This window comes from Chiloscyllium punctatum, chromosome 46, assembly GCF_047496795.1.
Source record: "Chiloscyllium punctatum isolate Juve2018m chromosome 46, sChiPun1.3, whole genome shotgun sequence".
Taxonomy (NCBI): domain Eukaryota; kingdom Metazoa; phylum Chordata; class Chondrichthyes; order Orectolobiformes; family Hemiscylliidae; genus Chiloscyllium; species Chiloscyllium punctatum.
In genome coordinates this window covers 56,775,061-56,789,373 of record NC_092784.1, presented here as the reverse complement: position 1 = coordinate 56,789,373, position 14,313 = coordinate 56,775,061, and the positions used below count along the sequence as shown (strand labels likewise).

The window sequence follows — 14,313 nt, the reverse complement described above, 5'->3', positions numbered from 1 at the left end:
ACAGTAAATGATTCAATAAGGAGCGCAGTTAACTCAGTTGGCTAGTTTGCGATATAGAGTGATACTAAAAGCGTGAGCCCAATTCCCACATTGGCTGAGGTTACCATGAAAGATTCTACAGCTCAGTCTCTCCCCTTGTCTTAGGCATAGTGACCCTTAAGTTAAACCACCAGCAGTTGTCTCTCTCCAATTGGAATGCAGACATTCGGTCTGGTAGGACAATGGTGATGTTATCTTCACCTGATTCAATAAGCTTGGCTCATTTCTAATAAGGAAACAGTCACAATTTGGCTAAACAAACATCCTTTCTCGGCACAGCCAGTCAGGCAGCATCCGAGAAGCAGGAGAATCGACGCTTTAGGCATAAGCCCTTCCTCATTCCAGATGAAGGGCGAATGCCAGAAACATTGATTCTCCTGCTCCTCGGATGCTGCCTGCCCTGCTGTGCTTTTCCAGCACCACTCGAATCTTCGACTCTGATCTCCAGCATCTGCAGTTCTCATTTTCTCCTATTCTTGCTCAGCAGGATGTGAAGGGAAATGAAGTCAGGGCATTTTTCTGAGGTTTTTGGAGGGGGCATGTTTGCTCAAAATTTACAAAGGCTGTTCAGGGATCTCTTGGAAGTGGACCCCCAAAGCATCTTGTTGGTAAATAGTAAAACCATTTGCATCAAATACTTCTGAAGGAATGAACAGTGTTTACATATTATTGCTATTCAAAATTATGTCTCTCATCACAGTCCAAAATAAACGGCCACTTGGATGCTATACCCAAGTTTGAATTACACAGTGAGAGGCATTATTAAGGTCTCTAAACTGCCCAACTGGATGAAAACCAGGTGGGTCAGCAATTAAAATAGAGTGTGTTACCTGCCAATCCCCTCCCACCACAGCAACAGTCTCTGATTCGTCAAAACTATTAACACCCTGAGGCTATCCTCCTTCATTCTCATAATGATCAAGTTATGAATGGCCTCTTACCGAATTCAGATAAATGATCAGAGATCCTTGTGTTGATAATGACTTGTCCAGCTCGTAACTTGATATAAATCTGTCAACTCCATTCTGTAGCTGGAAATAAACAGGCTAAATGTCAGTACATTATCATTTGCAATACATGCACCAAGGAGACAATATAGTTGTACATAATTTGCACATGAAGTTTTAAGACAGGTACAGAAATCTAACATCATTCCTAAAAGCCTCAAACCAACTTCTGATTTTTGAAAAGAATTCTTTCACGGGATGTGGGCTGGCATTTTTCATTCATCCCGAACCATCATTGAACTGAGCAGAATTGCTCAGCCATTTTAGAAGACAGTTCAGAGTCAACCACATTTGAGAGTCTGGAGTCATTTGTAGGTCAGGCTGTGCAAGAATGGTAGCTCAGAGATTAGCACTGCTGCCTCATAGCATCAGGGACCCAGGTTCAGTTCCTGCCTTGGGTGACTGTCTGTGTGGAGTTTGCACATTCTCCCCGTGTCTGTGGGGGTTTCCTCCCACAATCCAAGGATGTGCAGGTTATGGTGGATTAGCCCTGGGAAATGCAGAGTTACAGGGATTAAGTAGGGGGATGGGTCTGAGTGAGTTGCTCTTTGTAGGGTTAGTGTGGACTTGGTGGGCCGAATGGTCTGCCCCCACACTGTAGGGATGCTACGATTTCCTTCCTCACCATCAATGCCAACTTCATGGTCATCAGTACTGAGGCTAATTTCCTTTTCCAGATTTAATAATTGAATTTAAATTGAACCTGTGCTCTCTGATTATTAGCAAGTATCTCTGGATTAATGCTCCAGGAACACGACATTACAATCTCCAAGAGGTAGAATTCTGACTGTGGAACATGAATTGATAGTAGCTCTGACCCTAAGAAAGTCGGAAAGGAACACTAGGCTGAACTACAGGCACAAAGGGGAATGATGGGAGCAGCACTATCTGGGGTTGGAGGGTAGCCCGATATGAGGGCCACTAAGAAGAGGAAGAGCATTGATATGGGGTGAGCCTGAAGGGCAAGTGAGAAAGCAACAACTACAACATTTACAATTGCTGATTCTTTCATGTTCAATTCCACTTCATGTCCCATGGCCATTGCTTCTCACCTGGTCTTTCACCAGGAGGAGAAAGGGCATGCTTAACTGCAGGTCAAACATCTATCTTCAAATTGCACATCATTCAACTGAGATCGAAAATTGTTTGGTGCGCTTTCAACATTCACTTATCATTGCAAAAACAGTTTCTATTCGGATTATAACGCAAGATCAGAATACATGCTATGAATTGAAATATACAGATCTAGAATGAAATGTTCGAGAAATGCAGGTACTGCTGCAATGCTGCTCTATTTTAATGGATAATGTTGAAGGGTGTTTCGGTCTTTGAAATTCATTTCCATGGGATGACTTAAACACAGTTCAGTTAGAAATTAAATAATTTATTCAGTCATGCATTGGCTTTTGTGATTAAATCTACATTCTAATTTCAGTCAACACAGAATCACAGAGATGTTATGGAGGCCATTTGGCCCTTTGTGTCTGTATTGGCTCTCCAAGTGAACATCATACCCTCATGCCATTCCCCTGGCATAGCATTGCACATTATTTATATGTAACTAATCATCACAGCCTTCCAGGATGCCTCTTTTAAACTATATGACTCTCCATATTCTTTGTCTGATGCTGTTATTCCTTCATTCGGCCCACACTGATTGAGATGCCAAATTTATAAGCTTAGATCCTCACTACTGCATTGACCACATCCATTATTACTTGGATCACCCTTCCCTTTCCCATTTTACTCAACATTTTACCAAAGCCAAGGTTCTCCTCACTTCTCTCAATCTGCAACCACAGGCGAAATCCTGTACCCTCCCCATATGGTACACTGGCAGTGTTTGGGGGCTGCAATTAATTTGGCAGAAAAATAATGGACAGGAACCACTATAAGGCCTTTCAGCTCAGTTCAGATTTCATCCACCCACCGCTGATATATAAAAACATATGAACTAGGAGCAAATGTTGGTCATTTAGCCCCTCAATCCTGCTCCGCCATTTGATACCAATCATCATCTCCAAGTCTACTATATCAATCTTCTTTAGCATCTAACTTATCCTCAGTTAGCAAGTACAAGCCTCAACTGCTCAATCTCTCATCTCAAGAAAAGCCTTTTATCGGCAGAATTAATCTCATGTATCTTTTTGTATATTGTCTCCAACACAACTCCATCCTTCCTCCAGTGAGGGGACCAGAATTGTGTGCAGGTTTGATATTGCTACTGACTTAGCATCAAACAGGAGACTGGTACATTTGTTAGTGGGTGCCTGGTTTAAAGACATTCCGTTTCTGATTAAGGAAGCTGGCAGGAGGGGATTGGTGAGACTCATTGACACCACCACCCCCTCGCCGAAAAAATCTGCTGTCGTCTCTACCCCCCCCCCCAACCATTCCCAGACCTTCCATTCCGTTTCTGCAAACCCTTTCCCACCATTGCTCACCTCTGTCTGTGTTCCCTCCTCTAGCTGATGTTCTAGGTGGCTACCAAACTAGCAGCAGTCTCTGAATCCCAACATCGCTCATGAAATAGACTCAGCAACCTTTTATTGACTAACCAGCACTCAGTGGCGTCGTAGACCTCAGGCCTGTTGTGACCCATTGGCCTGAGTAACAGAAGCTGCAGCTCTCCAGATGATAGGTAAGATCCCAATGGTTCCATAGAATTCTGCCAGAGCCTCAGTTGTAGCTACTAGATTGAAAGATTTCATCTTTGTTGTGCCACTAGTGATGGTGTGATGAAACCTCCTAATTTTGGATGTAACAGTTTTTTTAAAAAACTTTTGATTCAGTCTTGTTTGTGGCATACATAAAGTCATAGAGTTATACAGCACAGAAACAGAACCTTTGATTCAACTCATCTATGCTGATCAAATATCCTAAATTAATCTCGTCCCATTTGCAAACATTTGGTCCATCTCCCTCTGAATTCTTCCTATGCATGCACAGAAGCACAGGGGTGACATGGTGGTTCAGTGGTTAGCAGTGCTGCCTCACAGCACTAGGGACCTGGGTTCAATTCCTGCTTCAGGTGTCTGCCTGTGTGGAGTTTGCATATTCTCCCTGTGTCTGCGTGGGTTTCTTCCAGGTGCTCTGGTTTCCTCCCACAATGCAAAGATGCGCAGATCCGGTGAATTGGCCATAGTGTTAAGTGCATTAGTCAGGATTTAAGGTAGGGGAATAGTTCTGGGTGGGATACTCTTTGGAGGGTCAGTGTGAACTTGTTGGGCTGAAGGGTCTGTTTCCACATAGTAGGGATTCTTATCCAGATGCCTTTTAAATGTCATAATTGTACCAGCCTTCACCCTTTCTTTTGGCAGTTTATTCCATATATGCATGAAAAGTTGTCCCTTAGGTCCCTTGTATATCTTTCCCCTCTTACCCTAAACTTATACCCTCTAGTTCTGGACTCCTTACCCCAGGGAAAAGACCTTGCCTATTTATCCCATCCATGCTCCTCATGATTTTATAAACCTCTATAAGGTCACCCCTGAGCTCCAGGGAAAATAGCCCCAGCCTATTCAGCCTCTCCCTATAGCTCAAACCCTATTCTAAAAGTGGGCTAACCAATGTCATGTAAAGCCACAATACAACATCCCAACTTCTATACTCAATGCACTGACCAATGAAGGCAAGCGTAGCAAACAACATCTTTACCACCCTTCTGCCTAGAACTCCACTTTCAAGGAACTATGCATTTACAACTCTAAGTCCTTCTGTTAGCTTTTCCTTATAAATAATAACAATGTCTTACCGAATTAAGATCTTCCACATCTGGAGTAAATCCTGTCAGCATGGAAATGTCTATAATGGCCATTGTGGAATCGGAGTCACCAAGAAATCTTTAAAGTGCAAGTTATTACAATGTTACTGACAAAGTTAACAAAAGAACAACATGATAATCATTGCCACAATTGTCTGACAAAATAAGCAGAAGAACAGCATGATAATCATTGCCTTTTATCTACAGAAATTGTAGTTTTTAGATCAAAGTCTCTGAATCTTAAAGCCAGCGTCCAAGTTCAGTAGGTAATTGAGAAGGTAAAGGGAATGTTGGCCTTTACAAAGGGAATAAGTAGAAAAATAGGCAGGTTTTGTTATAATTCTAACACGCAATTGTCCACCGCTAGAAATCTGTGAACAGTTTTGGTTTCCTCGCCAAAGGAAAGATACATCGGCAGTCCAGAGAAGGTTCATTGGCTGATTTCAGGTATCGAGGGAGTGTTTTTTGAGGAAAGGTTGAGTAGTTTGGGCTTGTACTCATTGGAGGTTTGAAGAACGAGAGAGAGATCCCCTCAGTGAAGCATACAAGATAATTAGGGGCTTGATAGGGTGGATGCAAGGGGATGTTTGAATATGTGGGAGATGCTAGGGATAGAAGACATCATCTCAGAGTAAGGGGTCACGCATTTCTCCTAGACAGAAATGAGCAGGAATATCTTCTCTCAGGAGGGAGTGAATCTGCGGAATTCTTTACCACAGAGAGTTGTTGAGATTGGATTATTAATTACACGGAAGGCTGAGATAGAATCCAAGTAAGCAAGGGAATTAAAGGTTAAGGGTAAAATACAGGTAAGTGGAGTTGAAGATTATCAGATCAGCCAAGAGCAGACTCAGTGGCCTGCGTCTGCGTCTGTGTCTTACAATCTCAAAAAAAATTCCTCTTGGTTACAATATTGCTTTAATTCTTTGAAGTTGCATAATGCAATAATCTTATATTTATATTTCTGTTCAGAAACTGCTGGAATAAAATAACCTTTATTAAGAGATGAGGAGACTAAGAAGAAAAAATTGTATTTGATGGGCTCAAAACGGGCAGTATTATCCCCATCGATATCAGACAAGCATAACTCAGGAGTGTGTTAGAATACGCTCCCCTTGCCTTGAGGGGAACAGCACAAAGACTCTGGTCACTATCGCAGATAAAGCAGCCTATTTGATGAGCACTATATTCACCTCTCTGAGTATTCACCAACTCCATCATAGTATGCTTTCTGCTAGATACATGGAGCATGTTACCTGGGCTGCTCCAAACTCAGGCCTCTACCATCGAGAAGAGAGAGACTAGCAGTAGTGCAGGGACACCATTAGCTACAGGTGCCACTCTAAGTACACACAATCCTGACTCAGAACAATGATGCCATTCCTTTGTTGCCAACAGGTCAAAGTCCTGCAACTCCCTCTTAAACAGCACTGTGGGTGTACACCAGACAGACTGAAGGATTCTAGAGACTATTATTTTCAAGAACAATGAGAGGTGGGGGCTGAGGACACCACCTGTGACTTTAGTTAGTTTTGTCAATGCTATAGCTGGGGTTGGTACCCTAACTTTGAGTTCAAATGCGCAGTTGCACTTAAGGCGAGTTCAAATTTCAGAGGTGAGACAGAGGGGTTAAGAGCTGGGGGGTTTGCTGATAGTAATTGTAATGGTTTTGTTTTAATTTGTTTTAATTGTTTTAAAGAAGGTGATGATTCACAATGGCAGCCATTGACAATTGTCAAGTTAACACTGAATCAAGGAATGCAGCATGTGGACGCAGAGGGGATGCTTCATCGTATCAGTCTAAAATGGGAGGTCAGATTTTAGGGTAAGGGGTAGCAGACTTAAAATAGAGATCAAGAGGAATTACTGTGGATCTCAAAAAGATTCCTCTTGATTACAATATTACTTTAATTCTTTGAAGTTGCATAATGCAATAATCTTATACTTACATTTCCGTTCAGAAACTGCTGGAATGAAATAACCTTTATTAAGAGATGAAGAGACTAAGTAGAAAAAATTGTATTTGATGGGCTCAAGACAGGCAGTATTATTCCCATCGATATCATACAGGCACAACTCGGGAGTGTGATAGAATACGCTCCCTTTGCCTTGAGGGGAACATGTGGAATCTGTGGAATGCACTACCAATGGCATGGTGGATGCAGGACCATTGGAGGAGATAGACAGATAGATTTTCAGTTAGTAACAGGTTAAAAGGTGATTGGAGGGGCCAGGAAAGTGGAACTGAGGCTGACATGTGATCAGTCATGATCCTGTTGAATGGTGGAGCAGGCTTGATGACCTGAATAGCCCACTCCTGCTCAAAATTCTTCAGTTCTAAGATGAATGAGAATACTGGGGCACAGAAGGTGGATCGTATGGACAAGTTATACTTGGATCATCGGTGAAAAGACAAGGAAAGGAAATTAGAGGAAGTTCAGGGTTTGGGCAATGGAAGGTTTGCTTCAATGAGCAACAAGGAAGGAAATGGATCCAGCTAGCTCAGTGGATGGTTTCATTACTATAACAGTATGAGCTCCTCACACATGTTGGGGACGATAGTGCAGGAGCAGACAATTTGATCTCAATTAGATATTCTTTGACTTCACGTTCAAATTCTGATTGTTGATTTATATTCAATTGACAACGCAAAAGATTGATCCAATGTTAATGCAACGTTTCAAGTCTGTGAGTCAATTAATTTCCATCTTGGAAACTTGTCCCACCAATTTCCTTGACAATATTAGGTCTCAAAACTAAACGAAATTCTTGAAATCTGTATTTCTTACCGTGTATAGATATTTATTGCCAGAGAATTCAGAGCATGCTGGGGTCGCTTTGCTATACCAATGTAAAACAAAAATGGTTATTTTGATTGAGAGCATTTAAATGTGGGTAAAGGATAAATTAAATTGCATTTATTTGCTCTTTTCATGATCTAAAACCATCCTTTATCTGAAATGCTCGGGGCCAGCTGGTTTTCGGAATTCAGAATTTTTTGGATTTCAGAATAAGTGACAGTTTGATGTTGAAATTTTACTGGAGGAGCAATGACTCACTGAGTAAGATGGGCCTTGAGACAGAATCAAGGCCTTCCAGTGCTGGGTCATGCCCCCTACCCCCGCACGTTGCATCTGAGTGACACGCATCAAGTGGGTGGCGACCTGGGTTAACTGTTTGCATGCCAAGCAACCTTGTTAATGGGAAAAAGAACTTCACAAAAAAAACCTTCTGACTTCGAAGCTTTTCGGATTTTGGAACTATAGGTCATCTACCTGTATTTTGAGAGGGTTGTAATTCAGTATGGTCCCACAAACACCAATGGTATAAAGGTCCAAGTCAGCTGATCTTCAGCTTTATTTCCAGATAAATGTTAACCAGGAAACTGGGAGAGCTGGACTGTTCCTCTTTAAAGTGTGCTATGCAATTACATCTGCTAGAGTGTGATGACAAGACCCTGATTCCAGATCTATCCACCATCTACAAGGAACAAGTTAGCACTGTAATGAATAGTCGTCTTTTGCCTGAAGATGTTCAGTGCCCACAATGTTTTAGTACATTCTTCCAGTCAGAGCTTTTCACTTTATCAGCACCTCATTAACTACCTTAACCTTTTACTTTCACCACTAGCGACACATAATGGCAGCAACATGTGACATTTAGATTCCCTACAGTGTGGAAACTGGCCCTTCAGCCCAACCAGTCCACACTGACCCTCCGAAGAGTAACTCACCCAGACCCATTTCCCTCTGACTAATGCACCTAACACTATGGGCAATTTAGCATCGCCAATTCACCTGACCTGCACATCTTTGGACTGTGGGAGGAAGCTGGAGCACCCAGAGGAAACCCACGCAGACATGGGGAAAATGTGCAAACTCCACACCGACAGTCGCCCGAGGCTGGAATTGAACCTGGGACCCTGGTGCTGTGAGACAGCAGTCCTAACCACTGAGCCACCATGCCACCCATTTCCAAGGCAGCAGGCACACTGAACTACATCTTCTAAACCCACGACCAATTTCATCTGAACAGATACGTGGAAACAGCAGCAACTTCAAGTTTAGCTTCCAGCCACCCACCATCTTGACTTGAATATATGTTGCCACTCCTTCGCGGGCAGAGTCAAAGTCCTCAGCGTGTACCAGCCACAGGATCCAAACAGCTTACTACCATCTTCTTCACATGATCAGCATTTGAACATACAGTCAGCCCAAAAATCATGAAGTAGGGATTCTATAATCCTCTGGCATCAGGTCATTACAAACAGAAAGGCCAATTATGGATAAAAGAATTAACTATTTACAGGCTTACTTGAAGTGAGCCAATGGATTATCCTGGGCTGAGGAACTCCTTTGCCTGTTCTTCCTTCCCATTTGCCTTCTTTCCATCAAAAGTATCCCCTTTTCTCCAGCGAGAGACCATTCAACTGCCCCAGCCACCCTCTGTCACCATTACCAACTGCTGCTGGAGATCGCATTACATTCTCAAAAGCAATTAGGAGTGGGCATCACACACTGGTCAACTTGCTCACACTTACACTGGATCTAAGAATAAATGAAAAAAGGCCTCTGCTTCCCAACCAGAGTAAAGTCATACCAGCGTTTAATCTGTCAAAGGCTTGTACGTATTTCACTGAGATAATGGTTTGCCATTCTAACTTCCATGAAATATAGACTACAAAATATTAAAGGGGCTATGGTAGAGTACAGCTTGCCATTAACATAAGGACAAATGCAAACAGGGTGTGAGGGGCCTTCAGAAAGTGCAGTGGAGCTCCAGAGTTGGGGGATTTTAGTCACTAACATTGGATGAAAGAAACTGGAACATAAGGTGGATATTTTCTCATCAACCAGTTCAGAGATGCTGTTACTCACCCCTGTAGCAGGTGAGACTTGAACCTGGGTCACCTGGTTGAGAGGGAGGGACATTATCACTGCGCCACAAGAACCTCTTAGAGCAAAGGGCATTGAGTAAGGGGAGATTTGATAGAATGTGAAAAATAATGACACATTTAGATCAAGTAGCCAATGAAAACTATGTCCATGGTACCAATGGTACAAGGACTACAGGAAAGGATGCGAGGACAAATACAAGGGGTCAGATGTTCAATGCAGTTTTGGGAAACCAATACCTGACCCATGCCTCAACTGTGTCACTCAAATAGTGGTTCCAGGAGGCAAGGACTGACTGCCTGGCGCCAGTGAGAAAGGTATGCAGCAGCCATGATGGAGCCCATCACTAACTTGGTGAGTAGAGCAGGCAGCTCCCCAGAGGGGCAGCAACAATAGTCAGAGGCGGGGGAGGGGGCAGGAAGTGGCCATGAGGTAAAGTCAAGTTGCAGCACTCGACACAGCTCAAACAGCTGATGAAACAGCAGCTTTCAACAAACATATGGAAGCTTCCTCATGTTCGCACAGTGAACACAATACGCACTAGGGTTTTCTGGGTTAATTTATTTCACCTTTGAAAATGTCAGTACTTATTGCCATCCTGAATTACCCTTAAAGTAGTAGCTAATTAGACGCAAAAGATGACAATCAGGAGTCAAATGTTCATAATATATTGCCATCTGTTTAGATTCACACATAGGTCAGGCCCAAATAAAGACAGCAGATTTCCTGCACAACCAGAAAGGTTTTCCAATGACTATCTGGTCAGGGAGTCAATCGGGGAGACTAGGACCTGTGGGAACAGCTTTTTAATTAGAGGGGGCAATTTAGAATGGAAATGAGGAGACATTTCTTCAGCCAGAGAGTGGTGGGCCTGTGGAATTCACTGCCATGGAGCACAATGGAGGCTGGGACATTAAATGTCTTCAAGGCAGAGATTGATAAATTCTTGATCTCGCAAGGAATTAAGGGCTAGGGGGAGAGTACGGGACAGTGGTGTTGAAATGCCCATCAGCGGTGATTGAATCGTGGAGTGGGCCAAATGGCCTTACTTCCACTCTTCTGTCTTATGGTCTTGTGGTCGTTTCATGGTCACCCTTATTAACAATTATGCACTAAATTTATTTTGTTAACTGTTGAAATATTATTCATGCCTCAAGTTTGCATATCCAATAACATGACCATGAATATTACCAATTCATTAACTACCTCTCATCATTTAGTTTGGATTCCAGTGCTACAGAGCAAACAGAAGTATCTCATCATATTTTTTGACTGGGGGACAAGAGACGCTAGAATGTTTCTTCTTGCGAACGATATTGCCAGGTAAGTTCCCTGTGAGAAGCAACAAGCGCAGGACAGCCTGTACTCACTTTGAGGCACCTCTTCCACAGTAATGCGTAAATCAAAGTTCTTGCATTCTTTGGCTACCTTCGATAATTGAGCATAGTAACGAGTTAAAACCTGTACAGCAAAAGAAAAATGGTGGTCATTTAGGAAGGCATTACATGCGAAATAATGACATCAGTCAAATCTTCTCATGTCCAGGGTAGAGGAATTAGCAGGAGTATCTGTGTTGCATATCGGGATACAGTGGGATCCCCGCATTGCCAAATGCGTGGGTCATTCAAATGGGTAATGGGCAGATTTGTACTGCCCAGAATCTTCCATGAATGTCTCCAACACTGAGCTATAGGTTGGAGATCTAGGTCACCTGGACTCTGGAGTCATGTGGGAAATCAAGCAGGGAGATGTTAAGCTGATTGGAACTTAGGTCAGAGGGATTAGCCAGTGAATTGAACACCGCTATCAATTCCCTTAACCACGCTCTCACAAACCAACTGAAATCCAATCAAACGCTGACCTGATTTCCCAACCTGAACTAACTGTCCAACAGCCCCAACACCCTCCCCTCTCCCTTTTGTAAATGAGTGTCGTTTGTGCCTTTACTGTAAAGGTTTTAACATGCCCCACACCTATTTGCGCACTCCATTCACCCTCTCGTAGTCCTGCCCACTCACTCACCCGCTCCTCATTCACTCATTAACCACTCGTTGGCCACCCATTCACTTGCACACCAGCGAGTCTATCGACAAACTCTCAATCATTCTTTAAAAAGCCTGAGACCTCTAATAACTTGAATGCAGCAGCTCATGGTGTGAAAAGAGAGCACTGCTCTCTCCTTCCCTCCATCATCACCCTGGTTAGGTTGTACTGCACCCTATCTGCTTCAGGCAAGATTGGAAACCCTAGCTGGAAACAAACAGGAAACTTTGCTACCAATGGCAATTCACTCTGAGTGGAAGATCTGGGGCACTATCGTTTGCACAATCCCTCCCAAGTCACCCTAATTTGGAATGTTATTTCTATTCCTTAATTGTCACTGATTCAAAATCTGGAATCTGCAACGCATGGACATTAAATTACAGAGTTGTTACAGCACAGAACAAGGTCACTGTGCCTGCACTGGTTCTATTATCTAGGACCAATCTCCTGCATTTCCCCATAATCCTGCACTGGGAGTGTGGTGCTGGAAAAGTACAGCCAGTCAGGCAGCATCCGAGGAGCAGGAGAATCGACGTTTCGGGCATAAGCCCTTCATCAGGAATGAGCATCATTCAAGCCTTCATTCCCGTTGAACGGCTTATGCCCGGAACATCGATTCTCCTGCTCCGCAGACGCCACCTGACCTGCTGTGCTTTTCCAGCACCACACTCTCGACTCTGATCTCCAGCATCTGCAGTCCTCACTTTCTCCCATAATCCTGTGCACCATCTCTCTCCAAATAATCATCCAATGCCTTCTGGAATGCCTTAATTGAATCGAACCTGCCTCCACTACATTTCCAAGCAATGCACCCTAATTACTCGCTGCACGGAAGGGCTTATTTTTCTGACAAAACCCTTTCTGTGTTCGCTCATCACTAACAGGGTCAGAGTGACATCTCACATCATCTCAAGGGAAACTTGGAAAGGTCAATCCAAATTGCCAGTCAAACTGCTGCCCACATCCCAAGAATAAATTGGAAAGCTGCTCACTTGGTCTGTAGAAGCATTTTCAGATTAGATTCCCTCCAGTATGGAAACAGACCATTCAGCCCAACAAGTCCAAACTGACCCTCCGAAGAGTAACCCACCCAGACCCATCCCCTTACATTTACCCCTAATTAATGCACCTAACACTGTGGGCAATTTAGCATGGTCAAAGTCACCTGATCTGCACATCTTTGGACTGTGGAAGGAAACCGGAGCACCCAGAGGAAACCCACGCAGACACAGGGGAGAATGTGCAACCTCCACACTGACAGTTGCCCAAGGCTGGAATACAGTGCCAACCACTGAGCCACCGTGCCACCCTGACCATGTGTGATACAAAAAGAAAACAACCATTTCTGAAACAAATGCATCTTATTTCAACTGAAATCTTCCAAGAGCTGGAATTCTCTGTTGAAGGAGTTTTTTCCTGTTTTGCAAAGGAGACCGGGTGGTTTTCTGCACTACCAAAGCCCAGTTTGGCCTGAATTTATCTTCGATTGATGCTTTAATAGTACAATGCAATTATTTTCTGTTGGACGCAGAATAGTTTAGGTGTTCTAGTCTCAATGCAGTTAAGATGGATTCAAGGCAGTAGGGAGAAGATGCAACAGCGATTCACCAGAGTTATCCCAGAGCTGAGTGGAGGTATTATTCTTGAAAAGGGAAGGTTACTGGGTGAGGCGTTTGACAGAGTTGATGGGGCACAGAGAGAACCCATTATTTCTGCACTCACTCTCTGAGCATTTTAACTTTGTGCTAAGCTGCTGCTCTTTCCCATACTGCTTCTGCTTAAACTAACCACCCAATGGTTTCACCAGTGCCTCAGTTGAATACGCCTCCACTATATTTCCAAGCAGTGCGTTCCAACCTTAACACTGTTTGAAATAGCTTTTCTCTCACCTCACACTTGCATGTTTACTGTCCTTTCTGGGTTCTCGACCCTTTTACAAGTGGGAACACGTTCTCACTATCCAATCTGCCCAGGTTTCTCATGATTTTGAAACCTTCCAACAGAACTCTTCTCAGCCTTCTCTCCAGTCTCAACTTCTCCAACCTTTCCTCATAACATTCCTCATTCCTGGAACATTGCTTGCAAACCTCTTCCACACTCTCTCCAATGCATTCACCTCCTTCCCTATAATACGGTACTCAGAACTCCAGCTGAAATTGAACCAGCATCTTCGACAATTTCAGCATAATCTCCTTGCTGTTGTACTCTATTCCCCATTTGTGAAATCAAGAATATTGTATAATTTATTAACAGCCTTCCCTTCCTGTCCTGTACTACCAAGTGACTACTTGGATACCATTTAACATACCATCCTCAGCAATGAAGGGATCACTACAACATGAACTAAAATCTGCTGGCAATACAGAGCTCTCAAATAATCAGCGTTTGGAACCAACACTCACCTTCAACGTTCCTTGTCCTTTTCCTTTCGTTTTCACTGTAAACTTCCCAATGTTCTTCATCTGAAACGTGGAGAATGCAGATTAGCCATTTACCCAGATATCATGCCAATTTAACACAACAAAAACTGTAAAGGAACGAATCAGTCCTTTGATTCGTCAATGAG

At 43.2% G+C, this 14,313-nt stretch overlaps 1 protein-coding gene across 1 annotated transcript in view; it reads right to left on the bottom strand.

Annotated features, from left to right (window-relative positions):
* LOC140468137 (complement C3-like) overlaps positions 1-14,313 on the bottom strand; it is a 125,365-nt gene that overhangs the window by 14,429 nt on the left and 96,623 nt on the right. Inside the window, exons 31-35 of the mRNA XM_072564333.1 lie at positions 14,150-14,209; positions 11,075-11,165; positions 7,599-7,650; positions 4,801-4,888; positions 981-1,070 (exon numbers count right to left, since the gene is read on the bottom strand). Coding sequence (XP_072420434.1) covers positions 981-1,070; positions 4,801-4,888; positions 7,599-7,650; positions 11,075-11,165; positions 14,150-14,209 — 381 coding nt within the window. The remainder of the gene's footprint in view (positions 1-980; positions 1,071-4,800; positions 4,889-7,598; positions 7,651-11,074; positions 11,166-14,149; positions 14,210-14,313) is intronic.